Source organism: Phyllostomus discolor, chromosome 11, assembly GCF_004126475.2.
Source record: "Phyllostomus discolor isolate MPI-MPIP mPhyDis1 chromosome 11, mPhyDis1.pri.v3, whole genome shotgun sequence".
Classification (NCBI taxonomy): Eukaryota; Metazoa; Chordata; class Mammalia; order Chiroptera; family Phyllostomidae; genus Phyllostomus; species Phyllostomus discolor.
Genome location: NC_040913.2, coordinates 83,310,985 through 83,328,783, shown reverse-complemented (window position 1 = coordinate 83,328,783; position 17,799 = coordinate 83,310,985). Strand labels below are relative to the sequence as shown.

Here is a 17,799-nt window from a genome sequence, read left to right as displayed (position 1 = left end):
ACTACAGGAAACAGTGCAAGTCTTGTATTTAATATATACACACAAATACATATGTATGTATGCAATATTATCTATATTTTATAGTTACTTAGCTATAATTATGTAGAACTGTATATATTGATATGAAAAGTTCTCCAAGACATTGTGGAGTGGGGAAAAAAATAAGCTGTAAAATAATACTTGTACGTGGAATCTAAACAACAAAATAAGCAAACAAAACAAAAACAAACTCACGGATACAGAGAATAAACAGACAGTCACCAGATGGGAGGGGAGGCTGGAGCCATGGATAAAAAAGGTGGAAGGAATTAAGAAGCGCAGATTGGCAGTTACAAAAATGGTCACAGGGATATAAAGCACAGCACAGGGAACATGGTCAACAATATTTTAACAATTATGTATGGTGTTAGATGTGTACTAGACTTCCTGAGGTGATCACTTCATAAAATATGTAAATGTCTAATCACGATGTTATACACCTGAAATGAATATACTGTAGTTAACTGTAATTGAAAAATAAATTTAAAAAATAAAGACTGGGGTCTCCAGCAAAAAACAAATGTTTCAGTAATAAAGTTACACTGGAACACAGCCATGCTCGTTTGCTTACACAACACCTGTGACTGCCTGGAGCAGTACTTGTGACAGAGCCTGTAAGGTCCGCAAAGCCAAAAACATCTACTGACTCGCCCTTCACAAAGAAGGCTGCTCATCTCTGATACGTGGCATGGAAAGCGCTAAGCACGTAAACCTGGCATATGGCAAGAACCCAATACATTAACATGTACTAGTATAATTTACCAATATAATTACCAAAATACGTAAGTTTTACCTTATAAGACTGGTCTATTTAACAAATAGTTTTTAAAAAAACCAAGCAGTACTTACCTGTACCATGGCAACGAGATCCTGTAACTGCCGAAGTTTCTGTTTTGCAACCATAAGTCTATTGATCTTCTGTTCGAACTCAGCATCTTCTGGAGCCTCGTCCACGTCCGCCACACTGCTCCTGTGACTGGATAATGAGGCTGCACTGGCGCCTTCATCTTCTGCTTCCTCCTCCTCCTCCTCCTCATCATCTTCACCTTGTGCAACACGAACCCCCTGTTCTCCTTCTCTATTGTATCGGCAATCTGCTAAAAACAGACATCACCGAAACCCACAACTTAGTCAAGACTACCAATGAAAGAACATCCACTTCCCAAGAACAAATGGCAATAATTTCTGGGAATAGAGTAAGTCATACCTAGAGAAGGAGGCATGTTTAAAGCTCTTATGTTGGCAGCAGATCTGTTGTTAATCTCACAATTAGAATTAACTGATCTGCCATCTCTATTATTAGAAACACACTGTGCATTAGAAATACTATTTACTTCATTCCTGGTGGCAGCTACTTGTGGATTCCTAAAAGGAAGAAAGGAGCTTAAAGTTATTTAAGACAAAAAAATAAAACAATAATAATCAAAGGTTTAGAACTACTGATAAAATAATCCCAAACTATAAACATCATTGGCTAGTCCCCCATTTAAATTCATGCTGTGAATAACTGGCTTGCTTTTCATTAACTTCTGCTATTTGGGAATTTAAGAAAACATCAATCAAAATTATACCTAAAAGTAAAGAAGTAGGAAAATGTTAAGTTAGATACTTATGATTTACTTGCATTTGGACCTAATAAACGGCAAATTTACTAAACTATTCAATGCTATATTCAATACTTATTTTTTTTTATTGATTTTGAGAGACGGGAAGGAGAAAGAAGAAGGAGAGAAACATTGATGTGCGAGATATACATCGATTGGGTGCCTCTCGCACACTCCCAACTGGGGACCTGGCCCGTAACCCAGGCGTGTGCCATAACTGGGAACTGAACCAGTGATCTTTTGGTTTGCAGGCTGGTACTCAATCCATTGAGCCACACCAGCCAGCCAGGGCCTTTTTTTTTTAAAGGCAAGGCAATAAGATTACACTGACCAAAATAGTAGACTAACAGGAGAAAAGTTTAAAACAAAAGAGAAACAGCATTCAGTTGAAGCTTCTCTGGTTCTATATTAAAAGTATTAAGATAAATGCTAGAAAAATAAACTTAAGTTCTTACAGAATGTTAGTAACAGGTTCAGAAGTTTCATGCTCAGAATCATATTCTGACTCTTCAGTTTCTTCATCTTTCGTGTTTTCATTTACAGCATCTGTCATCATATCTGATGTCTGTTCATAATAATGAACTAATTCTCTTAGTTCATTCAATCTCTTTCGAACTTCATTTAACTTCCTGTAAACAGCAAAGTAAAGCATGCATTATTTCCATATAATTGCAGCCAGCACAGCCTAGTCAATAATACAGGGGATATGACTGCAAAGAATTTAATTTCAAGTACGGCTTACTCAGAATCTCATTGCTTTATTTTTTTTTCACATTGTATTAGGGACAAAAGCATATGAGCAAGTTCCAAGCATTCACTTTAAGTAGGCATAAATGTTAACAGCTTAAAACACAATGTCAAAAATATTCCTAGGTTTCTTAATACCTACCTATCAAAAATGAGAAGTATAAAATACTCAATTTGAATACTAGCTCTCAGGCAAATCAGGTATGTAGGCATTACTGAGCCTTTGTAGATGGTTCCTGACTTGTCTGTAACATACAGGGATCTATTCAAGTTATGTTTACGAAAAATGACAAAAGTTTAAGTTTTATTAAATGCCAGGAGTTACCCAATGTTTTTTAATCCTTAAAACATCTCTGTGAATAACTATATTATTATCCCTATTTCTTTAGATGAAGAAACAGAAGCTAAATGAGGGTAAGTTACTCATCCATGGGCATACAGCCTTGAGAGATACAATTTACAATTTCTGAGCTATCTGACTCTAAAGCCTGAGCTCTAAAACCATTTGATTATAGAAATCTTTGAACTCTAGTCCCACCATTTCTAATCCTGTATTTGGAACGGAAATGCACTCGCTCACAGAAATCACCTGTATTGCAGTGTCACCTCGCTCTTGGACGGCCCAAAGATTGCACACGTGACACATAGACACCCTTCTACTACCATGTCCCTCAAGAATGTTCAGCATGTTAAATAAACCCAGAATTTACCCTATCATTCAACACTACTCTATTTAACAGTATTTGTAAAAGGGTTTTACTGGAGTTTTTCGGTTGGATTCAGATGGCCTTCATTTTCATTGTCAGTCTGAGAAAGCAGAGGAGCTGCAGCGTAAGGAGCCGCTGGCGCGAGGCTGCTGGGCTCTCCACTGGTGGCTGGTGCCGAGTACACAGGAGCAGAGGGGGTGGACGGGGCGCCCCTTTGATCCGCGCTCCTCTGCGGAGGGGCTGAAGGAGGCACGACTGCAAAAGGAACAACAGTTATCAAAAAGAATTACGGTATCAAACAACACAGTTTGCTTGGATGCAGAAAAATAAAAAGTAAAAACCACTGACATCTTAAATTCTTCATAAAGTTTAGAAACTTAAGGATATAACATCCAGACACTTATGCACATGTCCCTCAACCAAAGACAGTTAAAATGGTAGAACAAAGATGGGAATTGACAAGAAGATATTGTACCTTTAAAAATAACTAGTGTTCCTTGTTAAAGCCCTTGATAAACTTGCTTCTAGGTTAAGTTAAACAAGGCCACTGTGCATGATGGGCAGTACACCACCCACAAATCTGGACAGGGCAGGCCTAGCACAGCATGTCCCTAAGAGCGCTCCAAATCCACAATTCAGAGGAAACCGTATCTGGTCTCCAAGATAAAACTTTTCTTGTTCCAAGAGATAAAGCAAAATTGTTAAAGGTACCATGATACACCCATACCTTGAAATACTACTTGGCAATAAAACTTTCTAATTAATGATGGCTAATTCCTCAGTAGTCCTTGAACTATATCTTTAAATTACTTTTCTGTTCACACACATCAGGGAATATCTTATGCCTTAAAAGACAATAAAGATTAAGAATTTTTGCACTTCTCTATCTCCTATTACTCTAAAACTATTGTGATTTATCTCTTTCTCAGAGAAACACCATCATTATTTGTTGCCTAAAGTATCAACTGCTACAGCTAGTTTCCAGCACTGTCTTCACCTTATTCTTGACTGTTCCTTCTGCTGCTGCTTTTCACAGTTTTCCAGTGGGAGAAAATGATATTGTGGCATCACCAGTGGGCTGAGTACTACTTTGTTTATGCAAATAAAACTGTTCACAAGGCCTTGAATACAACCTTCAAATTTTAAGGTTTTCTCAGTGTGTGAATCCATTTGGGAAGGATGTGTTGAGATTACACTCTAGAGGAGACTGGCAGAGGTCGGGAAAGAAAGGAGTATGTTTCAGTGCAGAAGTAGTTAAGGTGCTTTTGGAGGTGGCAGAAAAGTAGAAGAGGGATGAAGAACAAAAAACAGGGACTCCAGAAATGTTTCCATTCCTTGTTTTTTCTTTAATAAGAAAGCAGTCAAAATGTTGAAGAACAGTGACCAGTTGAGGCTGACCTAACTGACCCCACTGCCAATGCTACAGCTCCTGCTGCGAACTGGGTAGAGGGCAGGGGTCAGGTGTGAAGACAGCAGGTGAGAACTAGTAAATAGATCTTAACTGGACAGAGGCAAGTAAAACATCTGCAGAGCAGAGAAGAGTTTCCGTTGTACAACTTGGAGGATTACTGGCTTTCCCGTTCCCACATGAGGTGATGATTTACACGCTCTTCAAAAGAATGTGAGTTACGGAATTTCTGCACTAAACCATATGTATTATATAAAAGTTTTTTCGACCTCACTTTTTTGTATAAATGCTTTCATAGTTTTTAAATATAAGTATTAATTTGGTTAAGTTTTTCTTTAAGGGAAAATTTTGAATGTGTTAAAAAATGCAGCATTATTATGTCTAATTGCCTTCTCTTCTACTTTTCCCTTATTTAAATCCTACCAATTTTCGAGACCCAACTTTATCCTTCCCCTTTCCTAAATTACAGAACAGGCCTTCTATCTGTTTGGTTTGGCTTTTATCAAACTCTGCCTTGCTACTAAAAAGCTTTTCACATGTGAGTTCTAACTCCCCACAAACAGTATCATTTTCTTCAGGAACTAAGTGTTGAGTCACTCACCAAACATTTACTAAGTAACTACCATCAATATGTGCCACGGCGATACCTGTGTGTCCCCTGCCCAACACCACTAGGCCAGATTTACTTACAGGAGTTGTTCAGATGCTGATCTCGAAGTGTATGAAGTTCTCCAAGCAGTTTGTCCATTTTTTGCTTCTTTTCCTGTAACACTCTCATTTTGCTAAAAAGTTGGACTTTCTCATCAGGCAAATGTTCTGAAGCTGATGGATTCCTGCTCTGGGAAACCTCTCTAGTCAATGAAAGGCTTTCTGCCTGTCTTCTATTATCTGGAACAGCTGGAGGCTTATAAAAATAAAAGAAGAAAAATAAAGACTACGGTAATTAAAGGTGGCACTCTCATTTTCAAATTGCATAAAAATCCTTCCCAACAGATAAACACTTGCCTTGACTGCACTGGTGGGTAAACACACGCCTTTCCCATTCCTAACCTGCACCACCCTGCTCCCTGACATGCCGCTCTAACACACGCAGGCACATCACCACACAGCGGTCTTGGATTCACTGACTGTTATTTATTATCTGGATCTAAATCCAGTGATCTGAATTAATCAAGCAGCGCCACATTTCATACAAAATAAGCTTTCAAAAACATAATCCTTCAAAAATACCATTCTCTCTTGCCACCTTTTTAGAACCACCACCATAAACTTAAACTTCTTAACCTATCAGCTTTTCCTACCACTTTTCTCCTATGTTCCTCTATTTAAAAAGCAATTATGCAACATTTAAAAAATCTACCAACTCTTAGAAAAATCACACAATGAATAAAGACTACTGAGCTCAGTCAAATTTTAACATTTTGCCATATCTGTATCAATTTTAAGAGAAATATAGTTATAGCTCTATACACTTCAATCCTCAAGCCCATTACTGTCTCCAGAGATAACCACAATCTAAAATTAGACAGCTACTATCCTTATACATGCTTTTCTTTTATAACGCCCATGTATGCATCCATGAAAAATATACACTCTTTACACATTTTAAAACATAAGCTACATGATATCCTTCTTAAACCTGCATTTTCATTCCTCAGCTCTGGTTTAGCTACTATAACTGGTTATAGCATTTCACACTATGTATATAACTTACTAGGCCATTTCTCTGGTCATGGACATTTAGACTGTTTGATTTTTGCTATTAACAACACAATGCTGCTTGAGCATTCTTGTGTATATCTTCTTGAGAACACGTGAGAGTTTCTTAAGGTGGGGCACTGCAGAAAATATGTACTAGATACTCCTAAAAAACTCCCCCAGGTGGTTGGGCCACATTCGTTTATTCTCGGTTGGTCAGCAGACAAGAGATACTGCATCTTCAATCATACTGATTTCCAGTGGAGAGGTATTAATTCACTCTTTCTTACTCAAGGCCCACAAATCGAAAATCTTGCATTTATATAATTACTTTAAAAGGTCAATGAATTATAAACTTATTAACTCCAAAAGTAAACATAAGAATTTTCTTAAAATCATTGGTAAAATATTACAGGGACGATGACTCAAACATAGTAAGTTTCCACATTCTGACCATGAACCTCTGAAAGGGAAAGACAATGTAGTATCCGGCAGCGCGCAAAGGAAAAATTTCACTCATCATTTCATTCCAAGGAGATTTCCCTCTAATTTAGTGTTTCTCAAAGTATAGTCCCCAGACCACCAGCACTGGAGAACACTGGGAGAAGCCCACCCTGAACGTATGCATCATAATTTTGGAGGTGGGGAGAATCCCACCAACCAGAAATCCGTATTTTTTTAAACAATCATACCAGGTCATACTTATGCTCAGTGAAGTTTTACCACCACTGTTCTAACCAATGTGACTTTAAACTCAACTCTACTAAAAAACTGTTACCTGAGAATCACGAAGCTGATTATGAAAACGCTGAATTAAGTCATTCAATTCCTCATTTAGTTCAGATGTGATACTGACTCCAGACAGGCTACCTGTAGTCTCTATTACAAACGGAAAGAAAATTAACAACTATTCATTAAAGCAGATAAGTAAATACAGCACCTTAATTTCTGAGAAGCTAAAAATAAGTTTGGGGGGGGAAAGAAATTAAAAAAACACCTCAACTAACATAATTTGAAACTAACCCTCAGATTTATCTATCGACCAATTTTTTCCATCTAATCTGAAAATAAAGGGAAACTGACAAAACTCTGAAACAGTGGTCCACCTTTTTCTGCCCCAACATTCGAAGGGGGAAACCATCACAACCCAAATCAGAACGGCACTGATGGAGGGGGGACGAGGGCAGGTCTGCCAGTCCGGGTTGAGGAGGGGGCAAGGAGAGTAGCAGTCTCAGACAGAACAGCTGATTCTGTCCTACCAGATTCAACTGATGTAGGCTACTAGGGACTGAGGTCTCAGTCTCTACCTCCCCCAGCCAATCAGTGCTTTAGTTCAGAGGCTGGCAAACTTCCTAAAGATTCAATTAGTAATAAATATGCTAGGCTTTGGAGAAATAGTTTTGTTTCAACCACCCAACCTTGCCATTACAGGGTAAAAGCGCCCACAGACAACACAGACAGAGGGGCAGGGCTGTGTTCCACCAAGCTTTACTGCAGACAGTGGACCAAACCCAGCTGGCCCCAGCGTGCAGAGCCCTGAAGCAGAACACACAATTTCCCGAAGCAATGCCTGTGATACGCGGCACACTAAAAGTCCGTAGTCTCTCTCTTCCGGAGGCAGTATCGGGACAACAATTTGAATCCAGTTACAGGCCTACTACCCAGCACCACCCCCACCCCCGTTTATTCTCTCCAGTTCTAGGAGAGACACTGGCTATAAATTGCTTCTGCTTTAAAGGAAAACACTAGCTTTTTCAACTGAGAAATTATAATTTTAGGCCTGAAAAGAATCCCACATATCTAGTCCAAACTCTTTTAAAAAGAAGGAAAAGACAGTCTAGGTAACACACAACTTTCTAGTTAAACGATGAAAGCAGCACTCTTTCCTGTGACAATTATGTTGCCGCTAACATACCAGCAGATTAAATACTACGATTGTTTTTTCATTAGTATTCCTCTGCAAAAATCTCATAAATACAAGAGAAAATCTTTCTTAAAATTACTAATCTAAAATTCTTTTTGAAATAGTTTATAAACGAAAACTCTTATTTATTTATTCTACTCCTGGCCCCTGCCTCACCACAGTACATATTTTTCTATTAAAAAAAAAGAGAGAGAGAGATTATCTACTTACTTAAAAATAGAAGTTCATATTCACAAATAGAGGACCACTGACCTAAAACTCAAGGGATGTGATGCTACTAAAATGCCATATAAGCCCAGGCAAGCCACAAACACCGTGTTAAGAGTCCCTTTTCTATAAAATGATAATAACAGCAGCTTTGGTGACTAACCTACAATTTTGTGAAAGTCAAATGAAATGATGTAAATTTAAGTATTTGAAATAACATAATTATCACAGGAAAGTCTCTGAAATCTGACACTCCAAACTTAAAATTTAATACTTAAAAGGTTAGTCATTAACCAAACTAGTACTGGTCACTGGAAAATATTTTTTTCCTAAATATAAAACCTAACGATACTTTGAATTTTACAAGGTAAAAGTGGAGATGAAAATCCTGTAATTATTAACAACAGGGAATGAGTGACTATATAATTATTACAAAAGAGTAAGTTATTCGCAAGTCATCAAGTTCCTGGTGAAAATGAAAAAGTAAACGTTGCTCAGCGGCGATCACAGGGCTGAGCCAGGGCGGCGTGGGCACAGGACAGAGTGCGCGCCAACCAGGGGACTTCGGGGAGGGCCCATGGTGGAGAGCCCCAGGAGATAAATTATTACTAGGCTAGGAAGACGGACGACTAGAAAATACACCTTAGTTTTACTGAGTTCTAATAAGTAACAATTTGTTTTTAACATAATGAAAGATTAAACACCTAGTTTGAAGGAGTTGAAACAAATTAAACTCAATACTAAAGAATTCAATTAAATTGCCACCTAAATTTTACAGGGCTACGAGGGAAGGAAGAAGAAAGGACACTGGTGAGCCTCAGGAAGCCCGCTGCTGTTATTATCATTTTAACAGTCCAAAGGAACTACTTACTGTACACAACTGGATACCTAACTGAAGTAACAGAAGTACTTAACCGCAGCAGCTCAAGAAGCTCTACGAAGCTAATCATGTCTCATGTAAGGTTTTAACCCTTCCCTGGGAGGCAAGCAAAGCACAGCAGTCCTACTTAAATCAAATATAAAAGGTGGGAATAAAAGCATCAACAGCACTATCAGTCCAAGGTACAGAAACAGAACGACAGCCTGCCCCCTTTACCTCTGAAGGGCGCTCTCTGATGCAAAGGAGAGCGATCTGGCTGTCTGCACGGTACAGTGTGATGGCCAGGAGCTGTCCCTGCAACCTTTTCTGCATAACCAGAGAAAAGCACAGGACAGGGTAAGCCTTGTATGTAGGTTTCTGAACTAGGCAACAATCAAGATCTGACTATACAATAACTGGCATCCACCGTGCAACAGCATTAAGCCCTGCTTATAAAAAGAGCGTTCTGAGGCTGTGGCATACCAGAGTCGTCCATCACGGCAATAGCTTGCTCTGCTTTATGCTGCAGAGCAAGAAGGGCAGCTTGTCTTCCCTGCAGCGCTCGCAGCTGTTCCTGCTGCTCTAACATCCTTTTTAATAAATCATGTTGTTTCTTCAAATTTTCCATCTCTTCCATAGGCTCCTGCTGAGGATCTCTGGCCTGGAAAATAAGGCCAATAATACTTACATCTATTAAAATTTGTCTCAATTTCAACTACCCTCAGCAAAGTACATACATAGATAATAACTTAGTATTAAACGTATCACCCTAGACACAGCTTTAGTAGACGTGAGGAAAAAAGAATAATAGAGAAACACAGAGAGAGCCTGCCGTATTGAGTCAGGTAATTTCATAGTAAAGACTATAAGCAATGGCTTAGCATAAAGTAGAATTAACAAAAGGAAAGCAAAGAAAAAGGCATACAACAAAAGGGAAGGCGATAAAGCGGAGGGCAAAAGGAGCTACAAACACATATACATACACAAGCAAATGAGAGATCCAGGCCTTACAGAAGAGGAAGAGCAAATCATACCAGCTTAAGGCCCAAAGCATCCTTGAAAAAGTATCTCTGAAAAACACCACTACTAAGTGATGCTTAAAAAAATAACAAAACAATTTTTAAAATACATTTAAAAATTTAAAAACAATTTTGAAAATTGGTAATCTGATTTGAAAGACTCTAATGTACCTGTATCACATTATACAAGCAAACAGTAAAACAGAAAATTTTATATTTTGTTATAAAAATTATCATTTTTCTTTAAAATAAGTTCATTTAGAATACGCTGACCTTACCCATTCCCCCAAGCCCTAGCATTTTGCCTAAAGCTACAGGATCAGATTTTTTTAAAAACCAAGTTTTAAATTTTAAAAAACTAAGTTTTAAAAACTTAGAACTATCTGAATGTAACCCAACAAGAAATAAAAGTTGATTAAGCAAAAAGACAAACTTAAATAAGTTACACCTGAAATACATAGCATATATTTTCCATCATTAATTTGCCATTTAAAAAATCTTATGCTTTAAGACTTAAAATCATTAAACTCAGAAATGTGTATTTCGTTTTTTCCTGTCAAAATTCATCTTTTAGTTCTGGCTTATTTCAACACTATTTACATCTCAAAAAAAATAATTTGAAGGAAGAAGGATAACTATCAACAGCTAACTTTCTCAGACTTGATCCCAAATAACTGCATCAGCGTCAGTGGTAAAATGTGAAACCCGGCCCCAACAGGCACAGATCTCAATGGACTAAAGGAAATGTCACCAGACTGATATCAAACACTCCAACAAAGTAGCAATGGTAATTAATTAGGAGAAGAAACACTGCACAATTATAAGGTAAAATGTCATCCTGGGGAAAAGAGGATAACCTTTAAGAATGTATACAGCTCCACCTAATTTATAATTCTCTCATTCCTCAAAAATAGTTCAGACCTCCAGGTAACCTGAAAGCTAACTAATTTTAAAGAGTTTACTGAACAATTTAATATTATGGATTTTTTACCCTTTAAAAAGCAAAGTTTTTGTAAGAACATTAATCCTTCTCAGTCACATTGTAAAACTTTGATACTATAATTACAAAGAATTCAGAACAATTTATTAAGGTAAACACAATTACCTTCAGATTTTTCACTAATCTAAAAATGAATTCCCAACAATTTTCAAAATTAGTGAGGTTTTATTACTGCACAATAACTTTTGCATCCATAAGAATAACATTTCAGAATAATCCTTAGGAAGACTGAACTAAGGGCGGTAGGTGGGAACTACTATCAAATACAGGGGAAGGGAAGGTGAGAAAATGGAGATGAAAGTACTGAGGGGTAAGAACAGACCAAGAGAATGGTGCATGAACGGAACAGGGATCTAAAAGGAAGCCAGGCCTACATCTGCCCTCGAATACATGTTAAACTTTTGAGTCACTTTCAACAAACACATTTTCAGTTTACAGATTTAAAAAAAGAACTTGGGCACTAAATCCTGAGTTACATACAGACAACAGTCCAATTTCAGAAAACCCCAAGTCTTCCCTATTCACCTGAGGTTCCTGCAATAATTCTTCATGGGTCCAAAAACACACACACCCCCCTCCCCACGTTAGTCACCCAAGGACGTGCTTCCTGATTTTCAGAGAAAGGGGAAAGGAAGGAAAAAGAGATGGAGAGAAACACTGATGTGAGAGAGAGAGAATCAGTTGCCTCTCACACGCACCCTGACCAGGGACTGTACCAGCAGCCTAGGCATACTCCCTGACCAGGAATCAAACCTGCGACCTTTAGGTTTACGGGATGACTCTCCAATCAATAAGCCACATGGGCCTGGGCCCAAGTATATCTTTACAAGCCGAAAAGTACTTCAGATAATATAACTCCCATTTTTTTATGTGAAAGATAAGGCATTATAAGCCCACAGAAGATAAAGCTATGATTGAACTAATAATATCACAGGGGAAGTCAGATTCCTACGTCCTAATGTAGTGTTTTTCACAACATACTATCTGCCCCAAAATTATGCACTTAAATAATTCTAAAGTCAGAAGTCTAAGTTACAATCTCTGAAGCAGTAGTCTGATTTGGGAGACAAACTTAGACATTCAGTAATTAGAAATAATGAAAATAATAGCAAAAAAAGGGTAAATGGTATTTTTAAAAGCTTATAAATGCTCTTAAGAGTTGGAATTAAGTGCAAGGGGAAAAATGAGCATGGGCAAACAATGAAGACTTGAGTATTTGAGAGACTTCTGTTTAAAATGATGCAAAATGTCATCCTACCCATACAGTGTTCCATAAAATGGACTGTGCCCTTAGAGGCAGCTTGAGAATATTAATCATTACTTATTAAGCTGCAACTCACAAAACTGCTTTAAGCTCTGAATCTCAGTTAAGATCTCAACGTTTCCCCCTACTCCTCTAACAGAATACAACATTCTGATAGGATGTTAAAGGAGAAAGTGAAGGTGGGGTCGAGAGAATGACATTCTGCACAGCAGAATGGTGGCACTTCGGAATTTTCCTAGGAAACAAAAATGATTTTATGAGCAAATTACTGACGGAACAATCCTAGGATGGCCCTAAGAATCAAACAATTAAAGAAACTCAGAATTCTAACTCCAAGAAGCAAGTTCAAGAGAGAAAAATATTCACTTACAAGGATGTTAATAAACTTAGAAACAGAAAAGGGGTTTTTAAGAGTAAATGTAAGCAGACTGACAGCTCTAGGAGGGTCGGGGGACGGAGGGGTAGAGCAAAAAAGAAAAAAAAACAAAGAACTCATGGACTCAGACAACCATGTGGCAACTGCAGTGGGGAGGGAGTAGATGGAGGTGGACGGGGGCCTTGGGGGATCAATGGTAATGATAAAAAAAACCATTAAGTAAATAAATCAATGTAAGGTCTCAGAAAAAAAAACTGGCAGATACTATGCCTTAGTAATTGCCACTTCTTAAATTCCATCTGTCACTGTTCAGAAGACTTAAAAAGCACAAGTTCCAAAGAGCATTTACTGTGTTTCATATTCACTTTCTCTCCTCCAACGCCAGCAGTTTCAAAAACAAAACAGCCACTTTATTTACTTTTCTGTTAAATTGGGGCACCTTCTGCTTAAAACTTTATAGTAACATCACCAGAGCTGATTTCAAACTATATCCTCAAACTTTTGTGGGAGCCGGGGGGAGAATAAAAACCTAGAGGTTAAATTTTGCCATTTTTAAACAGACACAAAAAATATAAAACATGTACCTAACAGAAAAGATAGACTAATCCTAGGTAATAAGCTAGTAATAAAACATATAAAATTCATCTTATCTATACTCAGTTATTAAAATAATCCTTTATTCTTGCTAAATGGAGATGAGAACTTTTAGAAATGCCATTTACTCACACTGTTTAACTGGAACACAAATAGCTGTGTTTAAACCTTTCCTGAGTGCCTTTATGTAAACCATAAAAAGTTAAAAAAGAAGAAACATTTAAAGGAAACATCAGATAAAAAACTGCAAAAACATTAGCAAACAAAGTCAAATGATTAAATATTTTTCTTATAAAAAAAAGTTTTGTTTTTTTTAAGGAACAAAGCTATAAACCAAAGGGCAACAGGCCCTGGCCAGGTGGCTCAGGTAAGCAGAGCATCATCCCCACACGCCCAGGTTGTGGGTTCTTTCTCCCATCAGGGCACATCCATGAAGCAAGCAAGGAATGCATAAATTAAGTGGAACAACAAATCAACATTTCTCTCTCTCACTCCCAAATCGATAAATTTTAAAAATATTTAATTTAAAAAGGCAACTAATGGCCAAGGCAAATATTTTGTTATATTTGTGTTATGTCTTGAATTCTCAATAGCAAAAACTATTTGTTATGTTTTGAGTTCTCGATAGCAAAAAAAGGGAAATGGATCAAGTTTCAAGTCCTTTGTGACTGCAAATTCAAAACAAATGCCAAATTAATACATAAAGAGCCCTGGCTGGCGTAGCTCAGTGGATTGGGCGCAGGCTGTGAACCAAAGCATTGCAGGTTCAATTCCTGGTCAGGGCACATGCCTGGGTTGCAGGCCATGGCCCTCAGCAACTGCACATTGATGTTTCTCTCTCTCCCCCTCCCTTCCCTCTCTAAAAATAAAATAAATAAAATCTTAAAAAAAAAACATGGAGAGAAGTATAAGCAAGCAGAAAAAAGAAAAACATTAAAGGACAGCATTTTAACAGAGCAAATTCCAGTACAACTAACCATATTAATAATACATATTTAAGAGTAACAGTAGTAACAGAAAAGCAAATGAACAAGAGAGTGGCTCACTTACAGACTTCCCAAGTTCATACGGTGAAGTACACCTTTAAGGGAAACCCAAGTTTTTGGCTACTTTCCCTCCTGGGCCCCAGTCCCCTGTCTTTCTGAGGAGTTTGTCACCTTTCCCTCCTGGACTTGCAGCAACCTCACTGTCTGAAACCTGTTCTTGTGAAGCTCAATTCCCTAGTTTGCCCTCAGTGCGTGGCTGAACTCCCAGACTGAAAGATGCCTCCTTTATTAAATACTGTAGCATTAATTTCTTAACACAAACTCTAGTTTAACACACAAGCCACTCATAAATAAAAAAACTTTCCCAGTCCATTAAAAAAAATCAATCCACCTTCCCCAAATGTTAATAAACTTAAGACTTTTACACCTTTCTGTACACTTGTCTATTGCTCATTATAGTTATCTTATCCTAGGCAATTTTAGTTATACAACTGCTGAAGCACATTTTAACATTTATGCTGCTGTGTTATTAATCAACTTTCAAAATATCATTTTATGTTATGAAAAAAATTCTCTTTGGTGAGCACTACAGATAAATTATAAGTAACCAAATATATCATTTCCCACTCCTCCACAATGGAACTCCTTTCCCCATGGGCCCCCAACCCTTCCACTTAAACTAGAATGAAATGTGAGGAAGAAATTATTCCCAGCACCACTATAAACAGAAAAACCATCCCCCCACAGTAGAACCTATCCTTTTGCAACTGTTACAATCAAGTCTCTGAGTATCTCCTGATGAAAATGATGCAGAAAAAAAACAACAAACAAAACAAACCCCAAATTTCCTCTTCAAATTAAGAAGGGCAGGAAAGAGAAAGGAGGCAGATGGGAAACTACGCAGGTCAATACTAAAGGGAAACAAACCTTCAAACTCCCAATGCTGAATGGTATTTAGAACATATCCCAGGAACAAAAGTAAACGTACATCACATTTTACCAGTAACATGAAAGCTTTACTGGTAAAGAAAAGCTTTGATGGTAACAGGTTTTCAAGTTTATAATGCACAGGTACAGGTGCATCTGTTAAAATAAAAATGCTTAAAAGCCAACTAGTTTCAAAGGACACTAATTTCCATGAAGCTTATTTTACAAATCTTTCCTCAAAATTCTGTAAAGTCCTGCTTATTTTTCGAAAGATGTATTTCAGCTCTATTTCCTAGTGGGCCTCAGTTCCCTGGCATTCTGAGGAGGTCTATCACCTTTCCCTTTTAATAATCTCACTTTGCAGAGTCAGAAGTTAGTGTATTTTTCACATTGTGAATAAATCACAATCAAAATGCTACCTTGTCCCATTTTCACATCAATTTTTCAGTCTTTTGATTTGCTACAGTTTAGGCTAACCTGAGAAATAAAAACCCTAACAGCCTTCAAACGAGTCCTCAATGGCAAATAAACCTGGAGACTTCCAACAGACAACACGACAGGCACTGATTCTCCCCGCTTACAGCTCTTTTCTGCACGATGAATTTGACCTTTCCCAATTCTGTTCAAAATGAGTAAAGCTGTGCTAATTGGAGCAAACTAGAAAAATCATGCTTCTGTAAGCTGAAGATCAGAATGATTAGATTTTAAAATCAGCCGTTAAAACTATCTTTAATGTTAATAAAACTTTTAAACGTCCATGTTTAAAAATATATTCAGCATTAACAATTTGAGGTTTCTTCCCTGAAATATGCTTTTCATTAAGGAATGCCTATAAAAATATAATCTTACAAAACAGCAGAAAAGTTTAAGCCTTCATGTCTAGCACTTCAATGACCAACAAGACACTTACGGGGGTCCCTGGGGCCTCGGCCTGCACGTCTGTGTTCAGGGGTGTGCCCTTCCTCGGCTCCGGAACCAGACCCCACAGCTGAATCTGTAGTCCCAGCACCCTCCTCCTCCTTTTCTCTAGCCTGAATTATTTTACTGGTGTAAATCAGACAACTAATACAAAGGGCAGTAAAATGTTATAACGGATGGCACAATTTTCTAGGAACACGTCAACTCGTCTGAGGTGGCATCAGAATGTCACAGTACATGTACATCGATAAACTACAAAAATAACTCAATACACATTATTTAAAAGGTCCAGAACTTACAAGGATCTTTTGGAGAACTTTCATATATGACTTTTCCTGTTCTTTAAGGTGATCTATTAGATGAGTAAGGCGCTCGACATTAGCAGATCTTTCATTTTTCTCTACAAGATCCTCCCGCATGGAGCTAGCTTTGGTAATATAATCCCGAATCTGAACAAGCCTGCTTACGACCTGCTGGGGAGATTTTTTTTTTTAAAAGGGCATGAAAGTAAACAGTATGTAAAATCGAGCACAATTCATTCAACAGCAATAGTTTTTAAATTTCAGCTAAAATAACAAAATACTTCTAATTACTGTGTACATTCATACATGCAAAACATCTGAATCAAATTTAGAATTTAACCAAAATTATCAGCAATACTAACAACTCCAATTACTGCTATGTTTTAAAACTTCAAAATTAGTGTTTACATTACCTGAAAATTTTTATTTATAGAACTGCACACCAAACTATTTATATAAATTTTGCTTATGTTATTTATATATAAATTTAAAATAGTATAAATACCTTTGAAAGTACTTTTCAAAAGGATTATGTCACCATTTAAAAAAATTCTTACTACAATCTATTAATCACATTGCTCCCAACACCCCCGTACTAAAATTGGCAGTATCTGGAAGAAAAACAGCAGTGATTTACCTGAGTAAGTCATTTCTATAGTCATTTTAGGTTTAAAAAAAAAAGGGGAATTTATTTTCAATAAATCTGATAGATTAATGTCAAGTATGAAGGAGTATTTTAACTCTGCCTAACAAAAATTCCTGTATGCATAATCTAATACAATTTTTTTAATGTTAATATTTTATACTTGGAGGTTTGTGAAGGCAAAGAGCAAAAGAAACAAATTTTTACCATCTGGCTGCTCTCCATGGCAGGCTCTCCTCTCCCATCTTCTTCAGAGACTTGACAGTTTTGCAACAGGTCGTTACTTAAAGCGGAAGCAAACAGCTCTTTGCACTGCGCTGGCCCAGTCCCTTCTCTCTTCTGAGGGCTGGGGGCCGTGTCTCTGCTCTTGTTGGTGTTGATCTGCATGGGCAAGCAGTTGAAGGGCTTGCGGTTCTCACCAAGCTGACGCTTGTTGTTAGCGGCTGTTGCTCTGCCTTGAGAGTCGCTTCCAATGCTTCTCTACGTAGGAAAAAGAAACAAAATCCACAAACGTTAGTCATCCAACAGTTTTAAAGAAATTCCAACATTCTGAGCTTCACCATCAGATACCGATTCA

The 17,799-nt window shown here is 37.6% G+C and overlaps 1 protein-coding gene across 32 annotated transcripts in view; it reads right to left on the bottom strand.

Annotated features, from left to right (window-relative positions):
• Window positions 1-17,799, bottom strand: part of PCM1 (pericentriolar material 1) — an 84,875-nt gene that overhangs the window by 51,152 nt on the left and 15,924 nt on the right. For 16 of the 32 annotated variants that reach the window (XM_036011707.1, XM_036011717.1, XM_036011693.1 and 13 more), the window contains 10 exons: window positions 17,430-17,702; window positions 16,577-16,750; window positions 9,677-9,854; window positions 9,431-9,520; window positions 6,982-7,082; window positions 5,196-5,409; window positions 3,151-3,352; window positions 2,099-2,272; window positions 1,247-1,404; window positions 889-1,136 (listed from right to left, as the gene is read on the bottom strand). In XM_036011707.1, the coding sequence (XP_035867600.1) occupies window positions 889-1,136; window positions 1,247-1,404; window positions 2,099-2,272; window positions 3,151-3,352; window positions 5,196-5,409; window positions 6,982-7,082; window positions 9,431-9,520; window positions 9,677-9,854; window positions 16,577-16,750; window positions 17,430-17,702 (1,812 nt within the window). The remainder of the gene's footprint in view (window positions 1-888; window positions 1,137-1,246; window positions 1,405-2,098; window positions 2,273-3,150; window positions 3,353-5,195; window positions 5,410-6,981; window positions 7,083-9,430; window positions 9,521-9,676; window positions 9,855-16,576; window positions 16,751-17,429; window positions 17,703-17,799) is intronic. The other 16 variants (XM_036011724.1, XM_036011725.1, XM_036011720.1 and 13 more) reach the window with 4 other exon arrangements.